Raw genomic sequence first — 22,712 nt, 5'->3', positions numbered from 1 at the left:
TATATACATGGCCAATTTGTGACATTCTGGCTTTATACATACAGTCATTTCAAACAGAAGAGCCTTACGTGAAACGCACGGCTACCCACGCATCTGATATATACCATTCTTTCACACCATTTGTAGGGGAATTAAATTTTCCCTGTTCAGGGTGACCTTTTAAGACTTTGGGCATGGCCCACCCTCACTCAGAGGTGAAATCAAGGCAGCAGCAACACCCAGCAGTAGAGTTGTTTTTCTCCTGCTGCCGGACGACAAGAATAACTAAAGACAAGGAGAATGAAGATTGCTCAAGTCTTTGTCAAATGGGATTGGCAAGGAGTTCTCCTAATGACAGTTCCCAATCTCATCAAGGAGTGGTTATGTTCAGCAGAAGGCTGAGGTACCATAGGTTCTACAACCTGAAACCGTGGGTCCTCAACACAAACCCACTCATCGACTTTGTGGATTATGGGATTGTTACTGAAACCTGGACGTGATATAACAGCAGTTTTGAGAAGTTTGATTTACGCATTCCAGCCCAGCTGAATGTCGCCTTAGAGTGCTGAGGCTTGAGGACTCTTATGAATCTCCCTCCCGCACAGCCTGAACAGCCATCGCCTCCCAAATTCCAGCTTATACATTCATTTCCTGGGCAAATTCTCTCTTGGGGGTAAAACAATGAACTTTCAATCTTCTCTTATCTACAAAGAGCTCTAAGACGAAGAAACAGTCCTTTCAATAGCATCCTTTCCGACTTCTTTATAAATGATGAGTGGGAGTTGAGGGAGGGGGACCGGGCCGAGCAAGGAAGAGGTGACAGGCAACTCACCTCTTTCAGCTGCTCCAGCTCCTGTCTGAGGCTGTCATACTCAGCCTCCAGCTCGTCATACTGCTGTTTGAGGGTCAGCTTCTCTTCCAGTACCACCAGCCCGTACTCGGCCGCCTGGATCTTCTCGTGGGTCGTCTCCGTGAGCTCCTTGGTCAGCCTCTCTATCTCGGTCTTATAATGGTCCACAGTCTGCAATACCTCTTCCGCGGCCATAGCCCCGGCGGATGGAGGCAGGAGGGGGTAACGGGGTGTGGGAGATGGATGCAAAGCAGGCGGGGGAAGGGAAAAGGAACTAAGGAGGGAAGGATGAAAATGGAAAAGAAACGTGTAGCTGGATGTACGAGCAGAGCAATGCCCCGGTTGCCCCTCCGGCAGCCGCGGCTACACCGCCTGAGAAACCGGCGAGAAATGCAACATGGAGAATGCAGGGGAGAGGATCAGGGGCGAGGCGGCAGCTGCTGCGGCATGTGTCCTCCGGGCCGGCCCCTGCGTGCGGTCAACAGCCGTGCGGCATGGCCAGGCTGCGGCGGCCGGAGGCTGCGAGGGGCTCCGATTCTGCTTATTCAGAGACGCACAGCCGCCATGTCTCCGGGCAGCGTCACTGCAGTCTCCTCGGGCCCCGCGCTCCGGCTCGCCGCGCCCGCCCGCTCCACCTGCTCCGTCCGGCCGCGCTGCAGCGGGTGCGGAATGATGCAGCGTCGACCCTCTCCCTCCCTCCGCGCCTGGCCGGGGCTCCGAACGGGGGGCGGGGAGGCGGACGGAGTCGGCGCGGGGGGAGGGGCAGGGACCAGACGGAAACCTCCGGAGGCGCCTCCCGCCGGGCGGCACCGCGGGTGCGCGGGACCGATGCCTAGTCGGCCGGACGCGCGCGGGGAGGGACCCCCAGCCAGGCCTGGCTCGGCCCGCCCTGCTCGCCGCCGGCAGGAATTCCTCCCAGGGCTTTGCCCTGGTGGGCGTCGAAGCCCCGGAGAATGGCTTAGGCGCCCGGCTCTCTCACTACGACGTGAGCCCAAGCTCAGGAAGCTGCCTGGAATCGGCGCCTTGCTCAAAGAGAGGCAAACAGTAACTAACGCGCTCGGGGCCCGCGCATCCTCCTTCTCACCCCCTGGGCTCGCGGCATCCTTCCCTGGCCTTCTGCACCCAAACGCTGTGCTTCCAAAGCCTTCCAGACGCCCCCGCGCAACGCTCCCGCTTCCGCCCCTTCCGCCTTCTTCCTCTTCCCATCTCTCCCCTCCTTTCCCTACATGGCCTGGTTCACCTCACGCTCACTCCAAATAACCGTATTACAGGACAGTCTTTGCTAAAGATTGCTTGCCCTCACCCAAGCTTTCTGTGCCCAGCTTATCACAACATCACTACTCAGAAAAAGATCTCTATAATGCATGCACCCAGAAGCCTCTGGGTACAATTATTTCTTGCCCCAGTAGTTCTATTCTATGGATTCTTCAATAAAGGAAAACTGCATGAGATTCCCTCTATACAGTATCAACAGTACCCTACAATAAATATTCTTAAAATAATAAGAGCTAATAGTTCTGGAGCCCACGTGCTAAGCTTTCTTCGAAGTATGGTACATGAAATTTCTCCCATCCTAACAGCAACTCTTTGAGGTAGGAACCATTATCCTCAATTTACAGGTGGTGAAAGAAAGGCACAGGAAAGTTGAGCGATTTGCCCAAAGTCAGGCAACTCTTAACTGGTGAAGCCAAAATTTAACCGTAACTCCACAGCCATAACCTGAAACATTATGTTGGCTTCACCTTCACTCATTACTAAAACAAAACCAATAACTACATATTATATGCTCGTAAAATGACCACTTTAATCAATGCAAAGAGTGATGATGAAGAGTCACAAAAGGAGATGAAGGCAAAGTCAGAATGAAAGAGGGTAAGGAAGAAGAGATGAGAATAGAGAACAACCAAGAAGAAAGGAAGCAATAGGAGCAGAAAAAGAACTATTTCTGTGTAACTCGTAGGCTGTGGGATCAATAGATCAAGGATCTGACCAGTTCCTTCCCTGTCTCCTGGTGGCACTTGTCACAGAGCTGTTTCTCAGTGTCCAAGAGGTGTTCAAACACATACACACACACACACACACACACACACACACACACACGCTCTTTCTGAGTTAGAATGCAGGACTCTCCCATTGTTGTGCCCAGGGTAAAGAAAAAAAAAAAAAAGCAATGGTTGATGGTGTGGAAGAGCAAATGACAGTGTCCTTACAAAGCCTTGACTAATAGGTTCTCTGGATGTGATTTTCACTGTCTCTGAAAACGTACAAAAAAAGATTCCTTCCACATGCTCACAATTACAACAGAATATTCTCTTGTGATTGATCAAAAAAAGAGAGAGAGAAGGGAAGGGAAGGGAAGGGAAGGGAAAGGGAGAAAGGAAGAAAGAAAACACTTGAAACTTTGGACCACCGTGAGTTCCATTCCACCTGTGCAGGCTTGCTCTCATTGCAGTTGAGACGCCCCTCCCCACCCCTGTGTGCTCCTATAGTGCCCATTCTCTGTCACAATGATGAATGACCATGAACTGCTGAAGAGAGAGGAAGCCTGTAATTGCAGTTAGCTAAAACTGTCTTCTTCCCAGGATGCCCTGGCGGTCCCTCACTCCACAAAGTATAAGCACAGCCCTTCAAAGGGGTCATAACACTTGGAGTAGATTGCTTGTGTCTCCCCTTCCTTTGGATAGAACTAAGAATGGAGTTTTCTTCTGTGACTTTTCTTTTTCTGAGTTTCTATTGCCACCCATTCCCTATGCTCCATCCTGCCCCATTTTTCTGACTGATATATTTTTGTTAATATATTCAGCCTGACTTCATTCAGACATGTACACTATTTTAATACTTTAAGATTTTGTTTATTACAACTTTGATCCTTTCTATGTTCATATTAAACTTGAAAAAAAGTAAACGTTTCCTTATACATCATACTCTTCCAGTACTTCACAGTTATATTTCTCTCTTTCTTCCTATATATGTCATACATATCATATATACACACATACATATATATGTGTATATAAATCAATGACAAGTATCTAGAAAATAATTTCTTAAATCATTCCTAGAAGCAGGGTTCCTTCATATTTCTTTATCCTAGCAGCCTCCAATCATTTATGCAACATTCTAACAAATATTTAGGAAAAAATTGTATTGCTGTGGTCTAGCACCTCAAACCAACTTTTCACCAACTTTGTCAGCATGAATATTGCTTTCTCTTGCTCTCATTCATTCATTAAACCAATGTTTATAAAGTACCCACTATGTCCTAGATATAACACTAGGCGTTGTGAAATCAATGACCAATAAGATGTCAGTGCTCAAGGGTCCCTGACTCATGGAGCTTATGTTCTGGGAGGGACAGACAATAACATGAATAAAAAACAGACAGCAACAACAAAAAAGACAAATTAATACAATAATTCCAAATTGTGACATTGACAGGCAGGTTACAGCATAGTGGTTAAGAGCACAAGCTTAGTCTGCTTGGGTCAAATCCCAATTCACCACTTATTAGTTGTGTGTGCCTCAGTTGCCTCATCCTTCTTTTTTTTTTTTTAATTTATTTATTTTTGGCTGCACTGGGTCTTAGTTGCAGCATGCAGCATTTTTTTTTTTTTTTAGTTGCAGCATGTGGGTTCTTAGTTGCAGCATGTGGACTCTTAGTTGCAGCATGCATGTGGGATCTAGTTCCCCAGCTAGGGACCAGGGATCGAACCTGGGCCCCCTGCATTGGGAGCATGGAGTCTTACCCACTGGACCACCAGTTGCCTCATCCTTAAAGAAGGGCTAATAATTTAATCTACAAATGAGATTGTTGTGAATAGAATAGTATTTAACACCTAATAAGCAGCATCTGTGTGTTTGTTTTTTAATTTTTTTAAAGAAAAATAAGGATAAAATTGAGGTAGAAAAAAGAAATAACAGGATAATCAATGGAGATCTCTCTGAAGAAGCGATTTTATACTAGTATCTAAGGAACATGGAGGAATCGGATATGCAAAATGTAGAGGAATTGCTTTCTAAGGAGCGGAAACAGCATATGTAAAAACCTAAGGCAGAGAAGAGCTTGGTGAGTGCAAAGAATAAAAATCAGAGGCGGAGGCTGATTAAGCAAAAGGGAGATGGCCTAAGACTACATTAGAGAGACAGGCAACACTGGAGACACACTCAGATACTGTGCCTACCTTGCAGGTTAGAATAGGGAATTTGGCTGTTGCACACCTGAAACTAATATAATGTTATATGTCAATTATATCTCAATTTAAAAGAAAAAGAATCTGGTCTTTCAAAGTGCAAACAATCACAGAGTAAAAAACTTTTCAAGGGAAATGAGTTTCACAACACACAGAAACAAGAGGAGACAAAATACTTCTGTGTAGCTTCTCAGCATGTACTAGAAAAATCTTTAAATAGCCCTACTAACTGAATCAGGCTTAAAGTCAGAAGAGCTGATAGGTCATGTGTTGTGATTTTGAGCCTCCCAGAAAGGACTTTTTAAATCCTCTGCCCTTCTTTCTAATCCCCCTCAATGATGTCTGAAACTTCTTTGGTAATAAATAAAGTCTATCATCTAATAATTAGAAATAAGTTTAAAAAGCAAAAAGTTAGTAAACTTAAACTTACAGTTATATATGCTTTTTGTTTTTTCCTGATTCTGATAGAGTTACACCGAGGAAGGAACTGAATGGTTGAAAAGGAGAAGGCTAGGAAAACCGAAGACAAATATCTGATTCACATTTGTGCCTAAGGTTGGCCTGGCACTCAACACTTCAAGACTTGAATAGAATTCTTAATTGCTTCTTTCTGCTAAAATATTCCACTTCTCTTGGTTTTTGATGGCCCTGGAATTTATATAGAGATCCTGAATCTGTTCAGAAGATTTCCTTTGCCTAACAGCCAAAAAAACCCAAAAAAACAAAAGAGAGGAATTTGGGTTTTATTTTCAGCACAGTGGGAGGTTATTGGTTATTTAGTCAGGAATGAAATTATTTGATTTATACTTTAAGACTATCACTGCTATGAGTAAAAAGTTTGGAGGTATTGAAAGATAGAAGTAGGGTCACTAGTTAGGAAGCTGTTGTGATTGTCCAGGAGAAAAAAAATGGTGATCTGGACTGAGGTGGTGGCAGTAGGAAAAAGAAGTGGATGGATTCAAGATATATTGGGAGAGGGGATGGAAGAAGTCTCAAGACTTGGTTGAAGATTGGACGTAGGATGGAGTGAAAAAAAAGGAATCATGAATAAACTCTAATTTTCTGACTTGGGCAGTTGGGATTATGGTTTGCCATTAGTTAGATTGGAAAGACTGGGAGGGAGTTTCAGGAGATTAAGAGTTCTATTTTGGACATATTAAGTTCAAGACAGTTTTGAGACATTTGAATAGAAATGTTAAGCAGAAAATTGGATGTAAGACCAGAATTAAGAAAGACTTCTTGGGAGATATAAACAATTCTCCTCTGGAAATCATTAGCATTACATGGTATTTAAAGCAAAGAAAATGAATGAGATTGTCTAGGAAAAGAGTTTAAATAGAGAAGAGAAGGCATCCGGGACCTATCCCTGAGGAACCCCTAGTAAAGGCTGAATTGAAGAGGAAAAGCCTGCAGAGAAGGGACCAGTCAGTGTGGGTAGGAGGAGAACCAGGAGAGAAACATCTGAAGGGAACAAAAGAAGAGAAGGTTTGAGGGGTGAAAGAATAAGGACCAAGTCAGTGCCATTGAGAGATCAAAGTCGAGTAAGATGTGGACACAGAAATGTCACTGAATTTGGAACACAGAAGAGGGTACTCTCTTTTTTTCTTTTCTTTCTTTTTTTTTTTTCAGTATAATACACTTTATTTTATTTTTTTAAATTTGTTTAAATTGAAGTATAGTTGATTCACAATTCTGTACAGAAAAATGATTCAGCTATACATATATATTTTTTGGATTCTTTTCCATTATAGGTTATTATAAGATATTGAATATAGTTCCCTGTGCTATACAGTAAATCCTTGTTGTTTATTTTATATATAACGGTGTGTATCTGTTAATCCTATACTCCTAATTGATCCCTCCCCTGCAGGTTTCCCCTCTGGTAACCATAAGTTTGTTTTCTATGTTTGTGAGACTGTTTCTGTTTTGTATATATTAGATTCATTTGTATTATTTTTCAGATTCCACATATAAGTGATACCATATATTTGTCTTTCTCAGTCTGACTTACTTCACTCAGTATGATAATCTCTAGGTCCAACCATGTTGCTGCAAATGACATTATTTCAGTTTTTTATGGCTAAGTAATATTCCATTGTATATGTACACCACATCTTCTTTACCCATTCATCTGTTGATGGACACTTAGCTTGTTTGCATGTCTTGGCTATTGTAAATAGTATTGCTATGAACATTGGGGTGCACGTAGTCTTTTCTGGTTTATTTTATGGTTTCCTTTGCTGTGCAAAACTTTTAAGTTTGATGAGGTTACATTTGTTTATTTTTGTGTTTATTTCTTTTGCCTTGGGAGACTGATATAAGAAAATATTGCTACAATTTATGTCAGAAAATGTTTTGCCTGTGTTCTCTTCTAGGGGTTTTATAATATCTGGCCTTACATTTAGGTCTTTAAACTATTTTGAGTTTGTTTTTGTATACAGTGTATGGAAGTGTTCTAACTTCATTGATTTACATGAGGCAGTCCAGCTTTCCCAACACCACTTGCTGAAGAGACTGTCTTTTCTCCATTGTATATTCTTGCCTCTTCTGTTGAAGATTAATTGACCATAGGTGTATGGGTTTATTTCTGGGCTCTCTATTCTGTTCCATTGATCTATATGTCTGTTTTTGTGCTAATGCCATGCTGTTTTGATTACTGTAGCTTTGTAGTATTGTCTGAAGTCAGGGAGCCTGATTCCTCCAGCTTTGTTCTTTTTCCTTAGGATTGCTTTGGCAATTTTGGGTCTTTTGTCGTTCCATGTAAATTTCAAGATTATGTGTTCTAGTTCTGTGAAAACATGTCATGGGTAATTTGATAGGGATTGAATTAAATCTGTAGATTGCTTTGGGTGGTATGGCCATTTTAACAATGTTAATTCTTCCAATCCAAGAGCATGGGATATCTTTCCATTTCTTTGAATCATCTTCAATTTCCTTCATCAATGTTTTATAGTTCTCAGATTATAGGTCTTTTAAAAAATTTTTTCCCAGAAGTTTATTTTTTCTTCCAGTTTTATTGAAATAACATTGGCAGTGTATAAGTTTAAGGAGTACAGCATAATTGTTTGACTTACATACCTCATGAAGTGATTAACACAATAAGTTTAGTGAACATCCACCATCTCATATAGAAACAAAATTTAATAAATAGAAAAAACATTTTTTTCTTGAAAGGAGAACTCTTAGGATTTACTCTCTTAACAACTTTCATATATAACATACAGCAGTGTTGATTATATTTACCATGTTGTACATTACATCCCTCGAAGGTGCATGTTCTTAGCAAGAGTAGCTGGTGTGGAACAGAGGGTGAAAACCAGATTGTAATAGATTAAAGCGTGAAGAGAAGTTTCAAATGTGGAGACAGGCTGAGCAGACAACTCCATGACTGCAGAAACAATGGAGGGATAAACATACAATAAGATGGTGGAAAACATACAATAAGATGGTGGATCTGTGGTACATTGGAATGCTCTACTATGTAACTGCTGGTGGGAAATCCACCCTCCAAAACACCTCACTCACTGAGACCTCCAAATGCATACTAAAGGTAGATGTGAGTTTTCCCCCATCAATGCCTTCTGAAGCCAGGACTTGATTTTCAAGCAGCTCAAATACTAGCCTTCTGGGAGGCTGCCCTTGGCCCAGATCCTGGAGCAACCCTGGGTCCAGGCCCACTCCCAGAAGATGCTGCCTCCCTCTGCTCACATGGCTTCCTGAGGCCCGTCTGCTCTGTTTTGTGTGTTTATTCAGGGAGTTCTCCCAGCTCTGCTACCTCGTCTTTTGTCTCTTCTAAGATGCATGATGCTAATTAATAAAAGCTGGAGTATTTTGTGTTGGGGTGGGGGGGGAACAGCCACATAGCTGTCCTCTCCCTGTTTTATATCTTCAAAATCAGTGGCGATCAGATTCTCTGGGTTTGTTTCTTAGCCACAGCCTGTATAATTGTCATCTTCCCACCAGAAAGGCACTGGTAATCTCATAGCACTCAATTTAATTTTAGTTGGGATTGCATTTTTCCATCTGTTTTTTGCTTTACTTTCTAAATGATGTTTTCTTCGAAATTCTTGATTTTTACCATTTTTGTTATCAGCATTTGCCTATTTTGGGGGACAATTTCACCTCATTAATTCTTTCTTCATTATTAAATCTACCCTCTCTTTATTTTGGCTGGAAAGAACCAGAAGAATTTGCAGCACACTGCAGCACACAGGCTAATATAACTTATTCTTTCATTAAAAGAAGACTAAAAAATTCTGACTACCAGGTATTCTTTCTTTAGAATTTTTCCACTGACCAGCCTTGATTTTCTTGATCTGAGGCAATGTTCTGAGACACCTGTTTCAGAATACCAATTCCTCTTTTTTATAAAGTTTATTTTGAGGACCATTTTAATGAGCAAAACTGTATGTTACCCAACATAACCAAAAATAAATAAATAATTTTTTTAAAAACCTATATGCTAGCAGTTAAAGTGATAAATCCATCTAAGGTTTTACAAGGTGCTGTGGATCAAAGAATTATAAAGTTTGGTTTTGAATAAATTTTTGTCACCCACCTGGGTGAAAAAGCCCAGCCAAAGTTAAAAATCATGAATTTATAGAGACACTAAAAGCCACATAGTTTTATGGCTTTTTTCAGAAGACCAAGTATAAGAGTTGTTATAGTATTTGGTCTTAGTTCCTGAATAGCTCCAGATCCATGAAGGTGAAAGAGTGTCTTGTTATTCATAACAAGCCCCCTTTCAACCACATCTGAGTTTATGTTAATGAGATAAGTGACTTTTGAAGTGTTCCTAAGGAGGGGGCTGGTTGCTAAGGGGACCAATCAAAATTAGAGAGTTGGAACTTTCAGCCCCACCTCCCCACCTCCGAGGAGGAGAGAAGGATTGGAAGTTGAATCAATCACTGTTGGTCAATGATTTAATCAATCATGCCTATGTAATGAATCCTCCATAAAAACCCAAAAGGGTATGGCTGAGGAAGCTTCTGGGCTGGTGAACACATCCACGTGCTGGGAAGGTAGCACACCCCAACTCCATGAGGACAGAAGCTCCTGTGTTTGAGACGCTTCCAGATCTTGCCCTATGTAGCTCTTCATCTGACTGTTTATCTGTATCCTTTCTTATATCCTTTTAATAAATCAGTAATCTAGTAAGTAAACTGTTTTCTTAAATTCTGTGAGCTGCTCTAACAAACTAATCCAAACCAAAGACTGGGATGTGGGAACTAAACTCGCAATTAATTGTGGTGAAACCTGGTGGTAAAGCTGGTGGTGAAACCAAGCAGGACCATGTCCCCTATTTCTTGTTTGTAGGAAAAAGGCTTCAGCCTCCTAGACCTTCTATGAGTTCAAACAGGACAGATTCAAACAGTTTGATAAAACAGAGCCCTAGTTCCTCCTCAAGGGATATACATAACAATCTGACACACGTCTCTGAGTTCTTCTACAGGAACTAAGGCCCCCACCCAGGTGGAGGATGGTAACTTCAGGCTGAGCATAAGTACGTGAACCTCAGACTGGTCAGAACCAGAAGGCTGAGGATTGAGATTCCTGGAACATCACCCTGTTACCTCACCACCAATCAATCAAAAGAAGGTCACATACCCTGCAGCCCTCACCCCAAATTTGCCTTTAAAATTCTTCCCTGAAACCCATTGGAGAGTCAGTCTTTGGAGCACTAGTGGCCCATTATCCTTGGTTGGCCCTTGCAGTAAGGCCCTTTCTCTGCTCCAAACTGACGTTTCAGTTTGTTTGGCCTCACTGTGCATCGGGTGCATGAACTTTGGCTCAGCAACAGTGGGAAGCATGGGTAACAACCTAGACTTTCAATTGGTGTCTGAAATGAGAGGCAGAGAGGACAGTTTTATGGGACTGAGCCTTTAACCTGTGGGATCTGATGCTATCTCCAGGTAGGTAGTGTCAGAATTAGTTAAGTTGTAGGACACCCAGCTGGTGTTGCAGAATTGCTTGATGTATGGAAAACTGACACATCTGGTGTCAGGAGTGCAGTAGTATGGTAGTAATGTGAGGGTAAAGGAGACACACAGGAGGAAGAGTGTTTCTCTTTACAGTGTGAGTCCTGTAAGATAACTTTTTGCCAGATAGCCTGAGGTCCCAGGTATATCAGAGGGTAGATGAAGCTAGAAGGTCACAGCATTTACTGAGTATTAAAAGGTTAAAAGTTTATGGTGACTTAGTCTCACACACTAACATGTCCTGGGGGGAGAATTAGTATTTCCTGGTTAGCATACTACCCCAAATCCTGGGAATAAGAAGTTTGATTCCCCAACATGAAACCATCAACCTTCTTTCTTAGGTAAATAGATAGACCTGACTTTAATCCTTAGTCATCTTCCTTCCAAGCTCTTTGATCTTGTACAAGGTATTTACCTGCTCCAAGCCTCAATTTTCTCATCTATACATAGGAATGAGTATACTTCCTTCATAGAGTGGTTACGAGGTTTATGAGTGGTAATTTCTTTTTCCCTCCCAAGACCCTCCTTCTTACAGTAGAACAATGTTCATCAAGAATTTAGAGATTAAGGGACAAAAACAAAGATAAAATGTTTATAGATGGGAAACTACATGTGCTTCTTATGTGGTAACTATTATGGATGTCATTAAACTATAAGAAGGCTCATAGTGGAGATTTCGGATCTAATATGCACCCGAATTTGTGTGGAAGTTGAAATAGCCCAGCAAGATTACCTAAAATGAAGATGAGGGCTGAGAATGGGTCCTGGGCAACACACGTATTCAGAGGGCAGGAGGGGAAGCTAGGTGGAATCCTTGAAGGAGGTGTAGTTTTTTCCAGTACCCTGTGTCCTCTGTGTGTGTGCGTTCACGTGCACATGTATAAGCACTATTAAAATAATCTCAAGCTTGTCTAGTTTAACCTTTTCTCTCTAGATATAGGAGCTTTCCCCCTTCACCCACCCCTCTCCTGTACTGATGTCCTAGGACGTGTTTACAGAGGATGCTCATACAGGGTAATGAATGAGGGAGTCAGCAATGCCTTGTGGTGCGGCAATTATCAATTTAATGCAAGTTCGGGAAGGAGCAATATCTCTATATCTCTGAGAAGAAACTGGTGTAGACCCTAGGGTGCTGGTGAACATGTTGTTGTTCAAGTGTAGGTCTATCTGATGGGATATCAGGGCTCAGTAACCAACCTCTCCTGAGCACAGAAATCTCCTAGCCCTGGACCCTCACTTCGTGGGCAACTTCAGAGATCAGCTTCTGGGTTTCTGAAGGCATCTCTGGAAATCTTGCTTATCGCTACCCTACTCCATAATCTGTTTCCTCCACGTTGTCATTATGCCTCCCTCCATTTTCTCCTGCACCCCAAATAAATCAAATCAAATTAATATCTGTCTTTTTCTTTCCCCTTGGTTTGATGATAAATCAAACCTAGGACCCAAGCAATTAGGAACCGAAACTAGTGCCTCTTTCTGAGATATTCCAATCCAACTAGAAAGTGTCTTCCATTCTTCTATTGCAGTAAATAAGAGGGAAAAAAAGATTCTATATTAAGAAAAACTGAATATTCTTATCTTGCTACTATATTTTTTAAACGCTGTTGAGATCGTATGTTATACATAGTTTTGTATCCTGCTTTATTTATTTAATATTATAGTCTGAAAAAATGTTCATATTATCAAAATACTTCCTAAGCATCATCTTTAAAACCTGAATAATTGACCATTTCATATTGTAATATTTTTTTAACCATTCCTACTCCAATCCAGTGGTCCTAATGCAAATAAAAACTGTATGACAAAATAGGTACTGAATTCTAGGTACTTGTTGAAAAGTACAGTCTGAATTTCAGGACTTTGATAAATCACATTTATCAAAGGGGGGATTATTTAAGGACTATCAGCCCATTCACTCGCAGGTACTCTATAATCTTTAGACCAGTACAGAGCAAGATGCCTGGCCCACATCCTGCTCGCCTGTTACCGCGTTTTGATGTTGGGTCATGAGGCCCTATGAGAAAAGTCTCTGGTGGGAGACTCAACCCACCAGAAGTGGTTGTCTTGTCTACACAAGGATGCTGTTGAGGTCATTAGCCATGACCTTACATACTGTCTCTTTTTATGAGAACCTTCTGTGTTCTGTGGAATAAATCTGCGTCTGTTCTTATTACAAGAATAGTTGGTATTCTCTGGAGAAATTGATCTGCTTTTATTTCATGAGTACTGTGAATTGTATAAGTGATCAGATTTTCCTTTATCCAAGGCTGCTAGAAAGCATCTAGGCAAACTTGTGACCTTCTTTTAGCAAGTGTATAGGTTGCATAATATGTATTTTCAGCCTTATTCCTAGCGCTGTTTTAGTCTCCACCACTGTTTATTCTTTCTTCTACGGAATTTTTGAAATTATCTTGTTCACTATATAACTCTGCCTGCTGCCTTAAGTCTTTTCTAGAACCAGGCTATAGATAATAGTGGTTCAGGGTCTGGCTCTAGAGCTGGAACCACTTCCTGTCTGAGTGCCCTTGGGCAAGTAAGTTACTTTCCTTCTCTGTACTTCAGCTTCTTATTTGTAGGAAAGGAATAATAGTGTCTGCCTTGTAGAGCTCTGATGAAGACTAAATGACAAAATAAATGCAAAGACCTCAGATTTGTCCTTAGCTCACAGTCAAGTGCTTAAAAGAAATTGTAAACAACTTAAGAAAAATTATTATAATCATTCTCCTATTATTGGAGTTTTACCTTATACAGAGCTTATTCCAAGTGAAATTACTGGGTCAAAGAGCATGCATGTTTTGAAGGCTGTGTGCTAAATTTCACATCAATTGAAGTGGAAGAATCTTCAATTTTACCATACTTTTATCAATGCTGAGTACTATTATTCTAAAAAAACTTTGCTGATTTAACAGGCAAAGAAAGAGTATCATCTTATTGTCATTTCAATCTACAGTTTGTTGATAACTAATGAGAATGAACCTTTTGACCAAAACTACTATGTTTATTTATTTATCATTTATATTTCTTCTCTCTCTTTTCATCTTTTGCAATTTTCTTATTGAGGTCTTTGTATTTGTCTTTTTTTCTATTTAAATAAGATAAGGGGACTTCCCTGATGGCGCAGTGGTTAAGAATCCACCTGCCAATTCAGGGGACATGGGTTCGAGCCCTGGTCAAGGAAGATCCCACATGCCGTGGAGCAACTAAGGCCGCATGCTACAACTACTGAGCCTGAGCTCTAGAGCCCACAAGCCACGACTACTGAGCCCACGTGCCACAACTACTGAAGCCCGCGAGCCTAGACCCCGTGTTCCGCAACAAGAGAAGCACCGCACTGAGAAGCCCATGTACCACAAGGAAGAGTAGCCCCTGCTTGCCACAACTAGAGAAAGCCCGCACACAGCAATGAAGACCCAATACAGCCAAAAATAAGCAAATAAATCAATTAATTAATTTAAAAGAGAATGTATTTTAAAATAAATAAGTAAATAAGATGAGGGACTCTATTTTCTCTGTCTCCAGTCATCTGCCAAGAGAGGGGAAAATAGGGGAGTAGAGGGACTTGAGGGAAGTAATAATCACAGGGAATGGAAAAGGGGCAACCAGGAACACATAAATGGATTTCTGGGCCAGCATGTGGGTCCTGCAGAGTAAACTGCCATCTTATTAATTGAGGATGGATGTGTATCGTTCTAAAAGCAAAACGCACTACACACGGGTAATAGAACATCTCCATAATCTCTCTCCTCTTTTCCTTTTAAAACATGACCAATTCCACAAAAAAATAGTCAAACATTAAGTTTTATTCTTTAAGTTGAAATAAAATTCCTTGAATTACAAAGCAATTGTAAGATCATAAACAAACACTTCTCTGTTGCAAAGACTGTTTGTAGGAGAGTAATTATTTTTTGTAACCACGGAAACCCACCTGATGCCATGGCTACATAACCAGCTTGCACAGACAATTTTTAGTAACCAAGTCAAACAAATCACTATATCTACTAAAATCATTTCATTTTATTTTTTAATTTTGGCCTCACAACTTGCAGGATCTTAGTTCCCTGACCAGGGCAGTGAAAGCATGGAGTCCTAACCACTAAACTGCCAGGGAATTCCCCTAAAATAATTTCATTTTAGAAATGTTTTCTCTCATTGCCAGTGGAGGCAAGCTAAATGGTTTGGCACAGTGTTGCACACCCAACTCAACTTTTTAGCTTCTCTTTTGTGACATTTTAGCTTTTTCTGTTCTTCCTAAAAATTCTTAATGAGTACAAAGCACATGCTCTAATAGTTCTCTCGTCTGTCTTCTGATTTCTCCTAATAAAGTCCCTGTATATATACTGAGAGACAAAAGATGCTATGCCCAGCCCATGGCCACATACTGGACAGAGCTACACAAACCTCACTGACAATTTATTTCATGCACAAATACAGTCTTTGGGTACTTAAGGAAAACGCAGTTACAAGCTCTTGATGTCCAATTTGGTAAACAGATATAAAGGTTGATTCCTTCCTAACTCATTTTTTTTCTTCAAATTTTTTTTAAAGGTAGCGTGTCTTGAACACCACTCTATGCCAAGCCCTGTTCTAAGTGTTTTACATATATTAACTAATTCACCCCTTACAACAACCCCAGGAGATTGAGGGTAATTATAATGATAATGATACTATTCCTATTTTACAGATGAGGAAATGGAGGCACAGAAAGATTACGTACCTTGCCCAAAGTCTCACAACTGACAAATGATGTTCATCAACTGTTCATATAAACCTCTCTTAAGCCATGTACTCCTCTCCCACTGAACTTTCTACCACTTCCTCCTCTATCCCCAAGGAGTAACTAAGAATTACACGTCATGTTCTCTACCAAAATGCAAACATTTGAACAAAACAATAGGCTAGTAGTCACAAGACTTGGATTCATGTCCCGTGTGGCTTTAGTAAAGTCATTAAATCCTGCTGGGCTTTGGTTTTACCATCTGTCAGATGGGAATAATAATAATACCTGCATAACCTCCCATGGCAGTCATAAAAATCAAATGACATGATGGAGATGAAAGGTCTTTGTAAGGTGAAAAGTCCTGAGCAACTCCAATGACTTTTTTTAAATACACATTTCTTCATTTATTTATTTATTTATTTTTATTTTTGGCTGCATTGGGTCTTCATTGCTGCACGCAGGCTTTCTCTAGTTGCAGCGAGTGGGGGCTACTCTTTGCTGTGGTGTGCAGGCTTTTCACTGCGATGGCTTCTCTTGTTGTGGAGCACGGGCTCTAGGTGTGTGGGCTTCAGTAGTTGTGGCGTGGGCTCAGTAGTTGTGGCACACGGGCTTAGTTGCTCCGTGGCATGTAGGATCTTCCCTGACCAGGGCTCAAACCCGTGTCGCCTGCATTGGAAGGTGGATTCTTAACCACTGTGCCACCAGGGAAGTCTCTCCAATGACTTTTTATATCCGTGCTCTTAGGAATTGTCAAGGAGGTTTCACAGAAGAGACAATATTGGAGCTAAGTTTTGAAAGATGTATGTGTGTCCTAATATAATCACTGATAACATTTACTGAGCAATTACTATGTTCTAGGCTCTGTGCTAAGAGTTATATATGCATTATCTCATTTAATCCTTACAACAACTCTATGAGGTCATTCAGGTAGGTCCTACCCACCCCACTCATATAAATACCTGTTGGCATGATTCAAGAATAGATCTGTCATGCTGTTGTCCACTAGTCACAGTCCAAAGAGAGAAGTGCTAGTGGCTGGAACAACAAACTGCACAGGCCTTGAAGGTAGCAACATGTATCCCAAGCCATGGCCTGGTGAGAATAATTTGCTTTGGTCAATGGACACATCCTGAGACATAACTGGCTTTTCCCATTGCATTGGGAGACTTGGGAGTCTTTTCTTAACTAGTTTTGACAATCGTTCTGGTTTAAGCTTTGCCTGCTCAGTCAGACCAAGGACATAATAAGAGACCCCAATGAAAAGACTAGAAATGTGGATTGTCCAAAAAACAGACCCCTAACTTATATAACCACAAATTAGGAAATACATTTTAAGCAATGCAGAATGAGTCAAATGAAATATCATTGCTGATTTTTGTTCATGTTTCCAAATATCACTCCTGAAGCAGTTAATACAACTAAAAAGTGAAATGGACCATTAAAGCAATTGTTACAGAAAACAGGATGTAGCAATGGCATGAGGGGCAGGCTTTCCAGACTATGGAAACATATAATGAAGCTGAACATGTAGGGCCCCAAGAAAGGACAACTAGTTGAAGTATGTGGCTCATATCACAACACATCAAATTGATTTTTTTTAATAAACTTATTTATTTTATTTATTTATTTTTGGCTGTGTTGGGTCTTCGTTGGTGCACACGGTCTTTCTCTAGTTGCGGCGAGCAGGGGCTACTCTTCGTTGTGGCATGTAGGCTTCTCATCGCGGTGGCTTCTCTTGTTGCGGAGCATGGGCTCTAGGTGCATGGGCTTCAGTAGCTGTAGCACACGGGCTCAGTAGTTGTGGCTCATGGGCTTTAGAGCGCAGGCTCAGTAGTTGTGGTGCACGGGTTTAGTTGCTCCGTGGCACGTGGGATCTTCCTGGACCAGGGCTCAAACCCGTGTTCCCTGCATTGGCAGGCAGATTCTTAACCACTGCGCCACCAGGGAAGCCCCAAATTAATTTCTAAAAACCATTTTTTTCACTTCAGGACCAGAAATTCTGTCACTTATCTCCAAGACAAAAATAAAGAAATCCCAAACTCTTTTGATTGTTTACCTGAATGTGACAGGCAGAATTCTCATGAGATGAGTTGAGTGAGGTTGGCTTCATGTCACATGTAGGTCAGGCAAGGCTGATGCTTTCAGGACCCATCTTACCCCATGAAAATCATTCTCCATAATATAATTGTTGTACTTTTCAAATGTGGCTTTGAACAGACAGGGGTAGAGAAGCACTCAAAGCCTGTCTTTCTATCAGAGCCAGGGTGTGGGCTAAGAAGGACTCCTAGTAGAGAACAAGGGAGGTGAGCAGAAGAAATTTTAGTCACCAGGACGGTCCCTATACCAGGCCACACTACTTTGTCCTTTTACCCTAAAAAGAATTCTCTTAGCAATCTTTCCAAATATATCCACAGCCTGTAATGAAGGATGTTGAGTGATTATTAATCCACCAAACCATGTCTACAGCTGTTTACTTCATAGTGTTGCACCTGTACCATACCTGGCTCTTCTGGATGGATACTGACAAATAAACATTGTTGATACAACCAGTCCCTAAAGGGAGTTATTTTAATTATGTCTTCATTGAGCTCAGCAGTTCACAACTTGGGCTCCTGTAGATCACTCATTTTGGGGGACACAATTTACCACCTTTAAAACCTGTGCAGAATGTTATAATTTTTGAAAAAAGATGGAACATGGAATAATTTGAATTAGGGGAACCCATGAAATGATAGTTATGATAATAATGATATCCAACCAAGCCTACAGTGGAAAATTGAACTATGACCACTAGTTGGACTGAGGAAAAATTATAAACGGTCAGGGGCAGGCAGGGGGCAGGGCATTAAGTAAATCCTAAATCATTCAGTTTACAGCATATAATAAGGAATATGTTCAAACACTGAAAGGGAAGGAAAAAAAGAATAACATAATTGGTGATCAAATAATAAATTAAAAAATGTAATTGTTTATAAATTTTATACTTTCTCTTTATTGGAGAGTTCAAATATGTATGAAAATAGAAAACTTGTTATTGTGTTTCTCTTCTATATGTGGGCAAATGCAAGCTTACAAACTTTTGTAGGGGAAGAAAGACTTTCTCTTTACCCTTCTAGGTATGATATCTGGGGCTATAAAATAAACTGACATCAGGCAGGTTAACAAAAGGTACACAGATTTATTAATTTTTAATATTACAGGCAGAGGGGCCTCACCGGGGGAAAAAAGTGAATACCCCAAAAAGCTGTGCAATCTGAAAGCTTATATACAGTCTTTACAGGGAAAGGGGAAAGGGACGTAAGCCACTTAGGAAAGAGTAAGTGATTTTTAGGAAAGATGAATGGGCCTTAGAACAGGTGGGAGATATGATAGTTTGTGACAAATGTGTGTGGTGTGGTGTCGACTTCAAGTCTTCTCTGGTTGATGAAACTAGGGGGAGGAGAATCTAAGACCATTGGATTCCTTTGGGAGGATCGGTCTTTAGGCAGATAAGGGGAGTTCAAAGAAGGCCTCTTCTAACATTTTGTGTTTTTCAAGTGCCTTCAGCTCAAAATAGTCAATAACCCAAATCGGCATATTTTTGAAGTCCTTCACTTTTTTTTTAAACATCTTTATTGGAGTATAATTGCTTTACAATGTTGTGTTAGTTTCTGTGAAGTTCTTCACTTTTATAATTGAAGCTGCAAAGACATTGAACCAGCCATTTGCAGAGGCTGTGTGCTCTACAGAATGAGATGGATGCAGGTCAGATGCCCTTCTCTGGAACTCCCTCACCCCCTCAGGGGGCCTTGCCAGCATGCTAGTCAGAAAGTACACCCTGCAAGTGCTTTATCTTTAATAAGCAGGAGATTTTGTTAATTAGCATCTTGATGTTAGAAGAATGCTCACTGGTAAAATTGATGGAGGTCAAGAAATGTGGAGTGGCTAAAGTGTTTTAGTCACTCTTGGCTAGAACAGAGTATAAGAATCTAGGATGTTCTTGCTAATTATTAGAGAAATGCAAATCAAAACGACAATGATCTATCACCTCACACTGGTCAGAATGGCTATCATCAAAAAGTCTACAAACAATAAATGCTGGAGAAGGTGTGGAGAAAAGGGAACCCTGTTGGTGGGAATGTAAATTGGTGCAGTCATTATGAAAAATAGTATGGAACTTCCTTAAAAACTAAAAATAGAATTCTCATCTGATAGAGTAGTCCTACTAGGCATATCTCCAGAAAAGACAAAAACTCTAATTCAAAAAGACACATGCAAGGGACTTCCCTGGCTTCCACTTTCTGGTTTAAGACTCTGTGCTTCCATTGCAGGGGCAGGGGTTCCACCCCTGGTTGTGGAACTAAGATCCCGCATGCCACATGGCTCGGCTGGAAAAAAAAAAAAAAAGACACATGCTCCCCAATGTTCATAGCAGCACTGCTTACAATAGCCAAGGCATGGAAACAACCTAAATACCCATCAACAGATGACTGATTTAAGAAGATGTGGTATGTGCATATATATATATATATATATATATATATATATATATATATATGCCATGAAATATTACTCAACCATGAAAAAGAATGAAATAATGCCATTTTCAGCAACATGGATGGACCTAGAGAATATCATACTAAGTGAAGTAAGTCAGAGAGAGAAAGACAAACATTATATGATATCACTTATATGTAGAATCTAAAAAAATAATACAAGTGAATCTATATACAAAACAGAAACAGACCACAGACATAGAAGACAAACTTATGGTTACCAAAGGGGAAAGCTGGGGCCGGGGGTGGGGGGAAGAGGGAGTTAATTAGGAGTATAGGATTAACAGATGTAAACTACTATACATAAAGTAGATATGCAACAAAGATATACTGTATAACACAGGGAACAATATTCAATATCTTATAATCTATAATGGAAAATAATCTGAAAAAAATATATATATATATAACTGAATCACTTTGCTATACACCTGAAACTAACACAATATAGTAAATCAACTATCCTTCAGTAAAAAAATAAAAATTAAAAAATTTTAAAAATTAAAAAAGAATCTAGGATGTTCTGAAGCCTGTGCCTAGGGGATGCCACCCAGTTGTTGACTCTGTCTCGAGTGTTCAGCCATTGATTCAGAGAATTCAGTTGCCTGAGGGCAATGATGAAGTTACCCACATCCTGCCTCCAGAATACTGACACCTCGCCTCAGAATGAAACTTTCATGTGAGAAGTGCTTCAGCACCTGAGGAAGCAGATTGGGTCTTCATCTAACCAAGTAGGACCAACTGTATGAACTTTGCATGCCTGCTTGCTGATAAGTTCTTGCTCCATAACATCTGTGTGCGTGCTCTAATTTTGTCTGAAACTTGCTTTCATTATAACCTGGTAGTGAGGGATAGGGAGTAGTTAACCCTGACCCACCTGTAACTAAGAGCAGTGAACCAATGTCTATCAAGAAATAACCTAAAGGACTTCCCTGGTGGCGCAGGGGTTGAGAATCTGCCTGCCAATTCAGGGGACACGGGGTCGAGTCCTGGTCCAGGAAGATCCCACATGCCACAGAGCAACTAAGCCCATGCATCACAACTACTGAGCCTGCGTGCCACAGCTACTGAAGCCTGCGTGCCTAGAGCCCTTGCTCCACAACAAGAGAAGCCATCACAACGAGAAGCCCACGCACGGCAATGAAGAGTAGCGCCCCTGCTAGCCACAACTAGAGAAAGCCCGCACACAGCAGCAAAGACCCAACACACCTAAAAATAAATAAATAAATATATTTTTTTTTAAAAAAGAAATAAGTCCAAATTGTTGCACATCAGTTAACAACTATGTCCAATATTCATTTTACTCCTCTTCCTTTGTGTAAAAGTTATGATATTTGGGGGAGATTGATTATTCCAGGGGGTTGCTTTTGATTAAATCTTTGAAGGGAACACATAAAGAGTCCTTCTCTTCCCACCTGGGCTCTGGACCAACTGAGAAATATTACAAAGGAATAAGGCATATAGAAACCCAAATATTACTTTTAGTGCTGATTAAGTGTTATTTGGAAAATGAAGCTTTGTGTGGAAGACAAAATAATTTGTTAACTCTTCATCTTCCAGTCTAGACCTTAGAATAGGCCCCTGAGGGCAAGTTTGGGACAGCAGAGCAGACACACATTGGGCTGGAAAAAGAGAGAGGAAGAAAGAGACCAAAATTCCCATGTTTAGGACCTTTGATAATTTAACTTCACCTGGTTAAGAAATGAGGCTCATTGGCCATTGCTCACCAGTCAGGCAACATACCCAATCCACGTAAAGAATATAAGGGATGAAGCAAGTGGCCTTACCTTAACACACTTAGTGTTAAGAAAAAAATATATCAATAAATTCTGTACCTGGTTTTCTGTCATAAGATCATCATCCTCTCAGGTCCTTGGACCAAATGTAGGCAAAGAACAAGAATCAGCTGCTCTCTAGCAACCTCCATGGCCCAGCTCAGTCAGTCCTCCGCCAGTTGCATCTGTGGGGCTGGGAATAAAAATGTCCAACATGAGCCTGTGGGTCTGGGACCTCCCCACAGTCCCACACCATGGCACTCAAGGCACAATACACAGCTACCCATGACCAGCCCCATCAAGAGCCCTGCCACCTCCACGGTGTTGCAGGGAGGAGATCTATGTTCTGTGCCAGCTGTGAAGGAACTCTCACTCTCTGCTCCTTCCAAACTTAAAGGGTTCCCTCCTTCTGCTCTTAGCTCTTCCTTTATGCAGTCATGAACCCGGAACTAAGAATGTGAAATTAAATTCATTCCCACTTTATAAAGATGAAAAAGGGAGGCTTGTCTTAATTGTCAAAGCCTAGATTTGACACCAGAACTGAGTCTATTTAGCAAAAACTCTAAACTTATCCAAAATTTAATATTTACCTCTAGAGATCAAGCATGAAAAACAATATATATATATATATATATATATATAAAAATCATATGGTGCAAGCTTTTGATAGTATAAAATGAAATTGTAT

The 22,712-nt window shown here is 40.8% G+C and overlaps 1 protein-coding gene and 1 long non-coding RNA gene across 8 annotated transcripts in view; one reads left to right on the top strand and one right to left on the bottom strand.

Annotated features, from left to right (window-relative positions):
* Positions 1 to 1,990, bottom strand: part of BICD1 (BICD cargo adaptor 1) — a 204,816-nt gene extending 202,826 nt beyond the window's left edge. The window contains exon 1 of one of the 7 annotated variants that reach the window (XR_010932313.1): positions 812 to 1,990. Coding sequence is in view for 6 of the 7 variants with exons in the window: in XM_067696106.1 (XP_067552207.1) it covers positions 812 to 1,024 (213 nt within the window). In the remaining variant the exon portion in view is untranslated. The remainder of the gene's footprint in view (positions 1 to 811) is intronic. The other 6 variants (XM_067696106.1, XM_067696107.1, XM_067696101.1 and 3 more) reach the window with 6 other exon arrangements.
* Positions 259 to 14,478, top strand: LOC137201770 (uncharacterized). The gene is made up of 3 exons (XR_010932314.1): positions 259 to 962; positions 10,472 to 10,617; positions 14,093 to 14,478. It is a non-coding gene; the product is annotated as an uncharacterized lncRNA (long non-coding RNA).
* Positions 14,479 to 22,712: the final 8,234 nt, after the last annotated feature.

Source organism: Pseudorca crassidens, chromosome 11 (genome assembly GCF_039906515.1).
Source record: "Pseudorca crassidens isolate mPseCra1 chromosome 11, mPseCra1.hap1, whole genome shotgun sequence".
Taxonomy (NCBI): domain Eukaryota; kingdom Metazoa; phylum Chordata; class Mammalia; order Artiodactyla; family Delphinidae; genus Pseudorca; species Pseudorca crassidens.
This window is presented reverse-complemented; position numbering and strand designations above follow the sequence as displayed.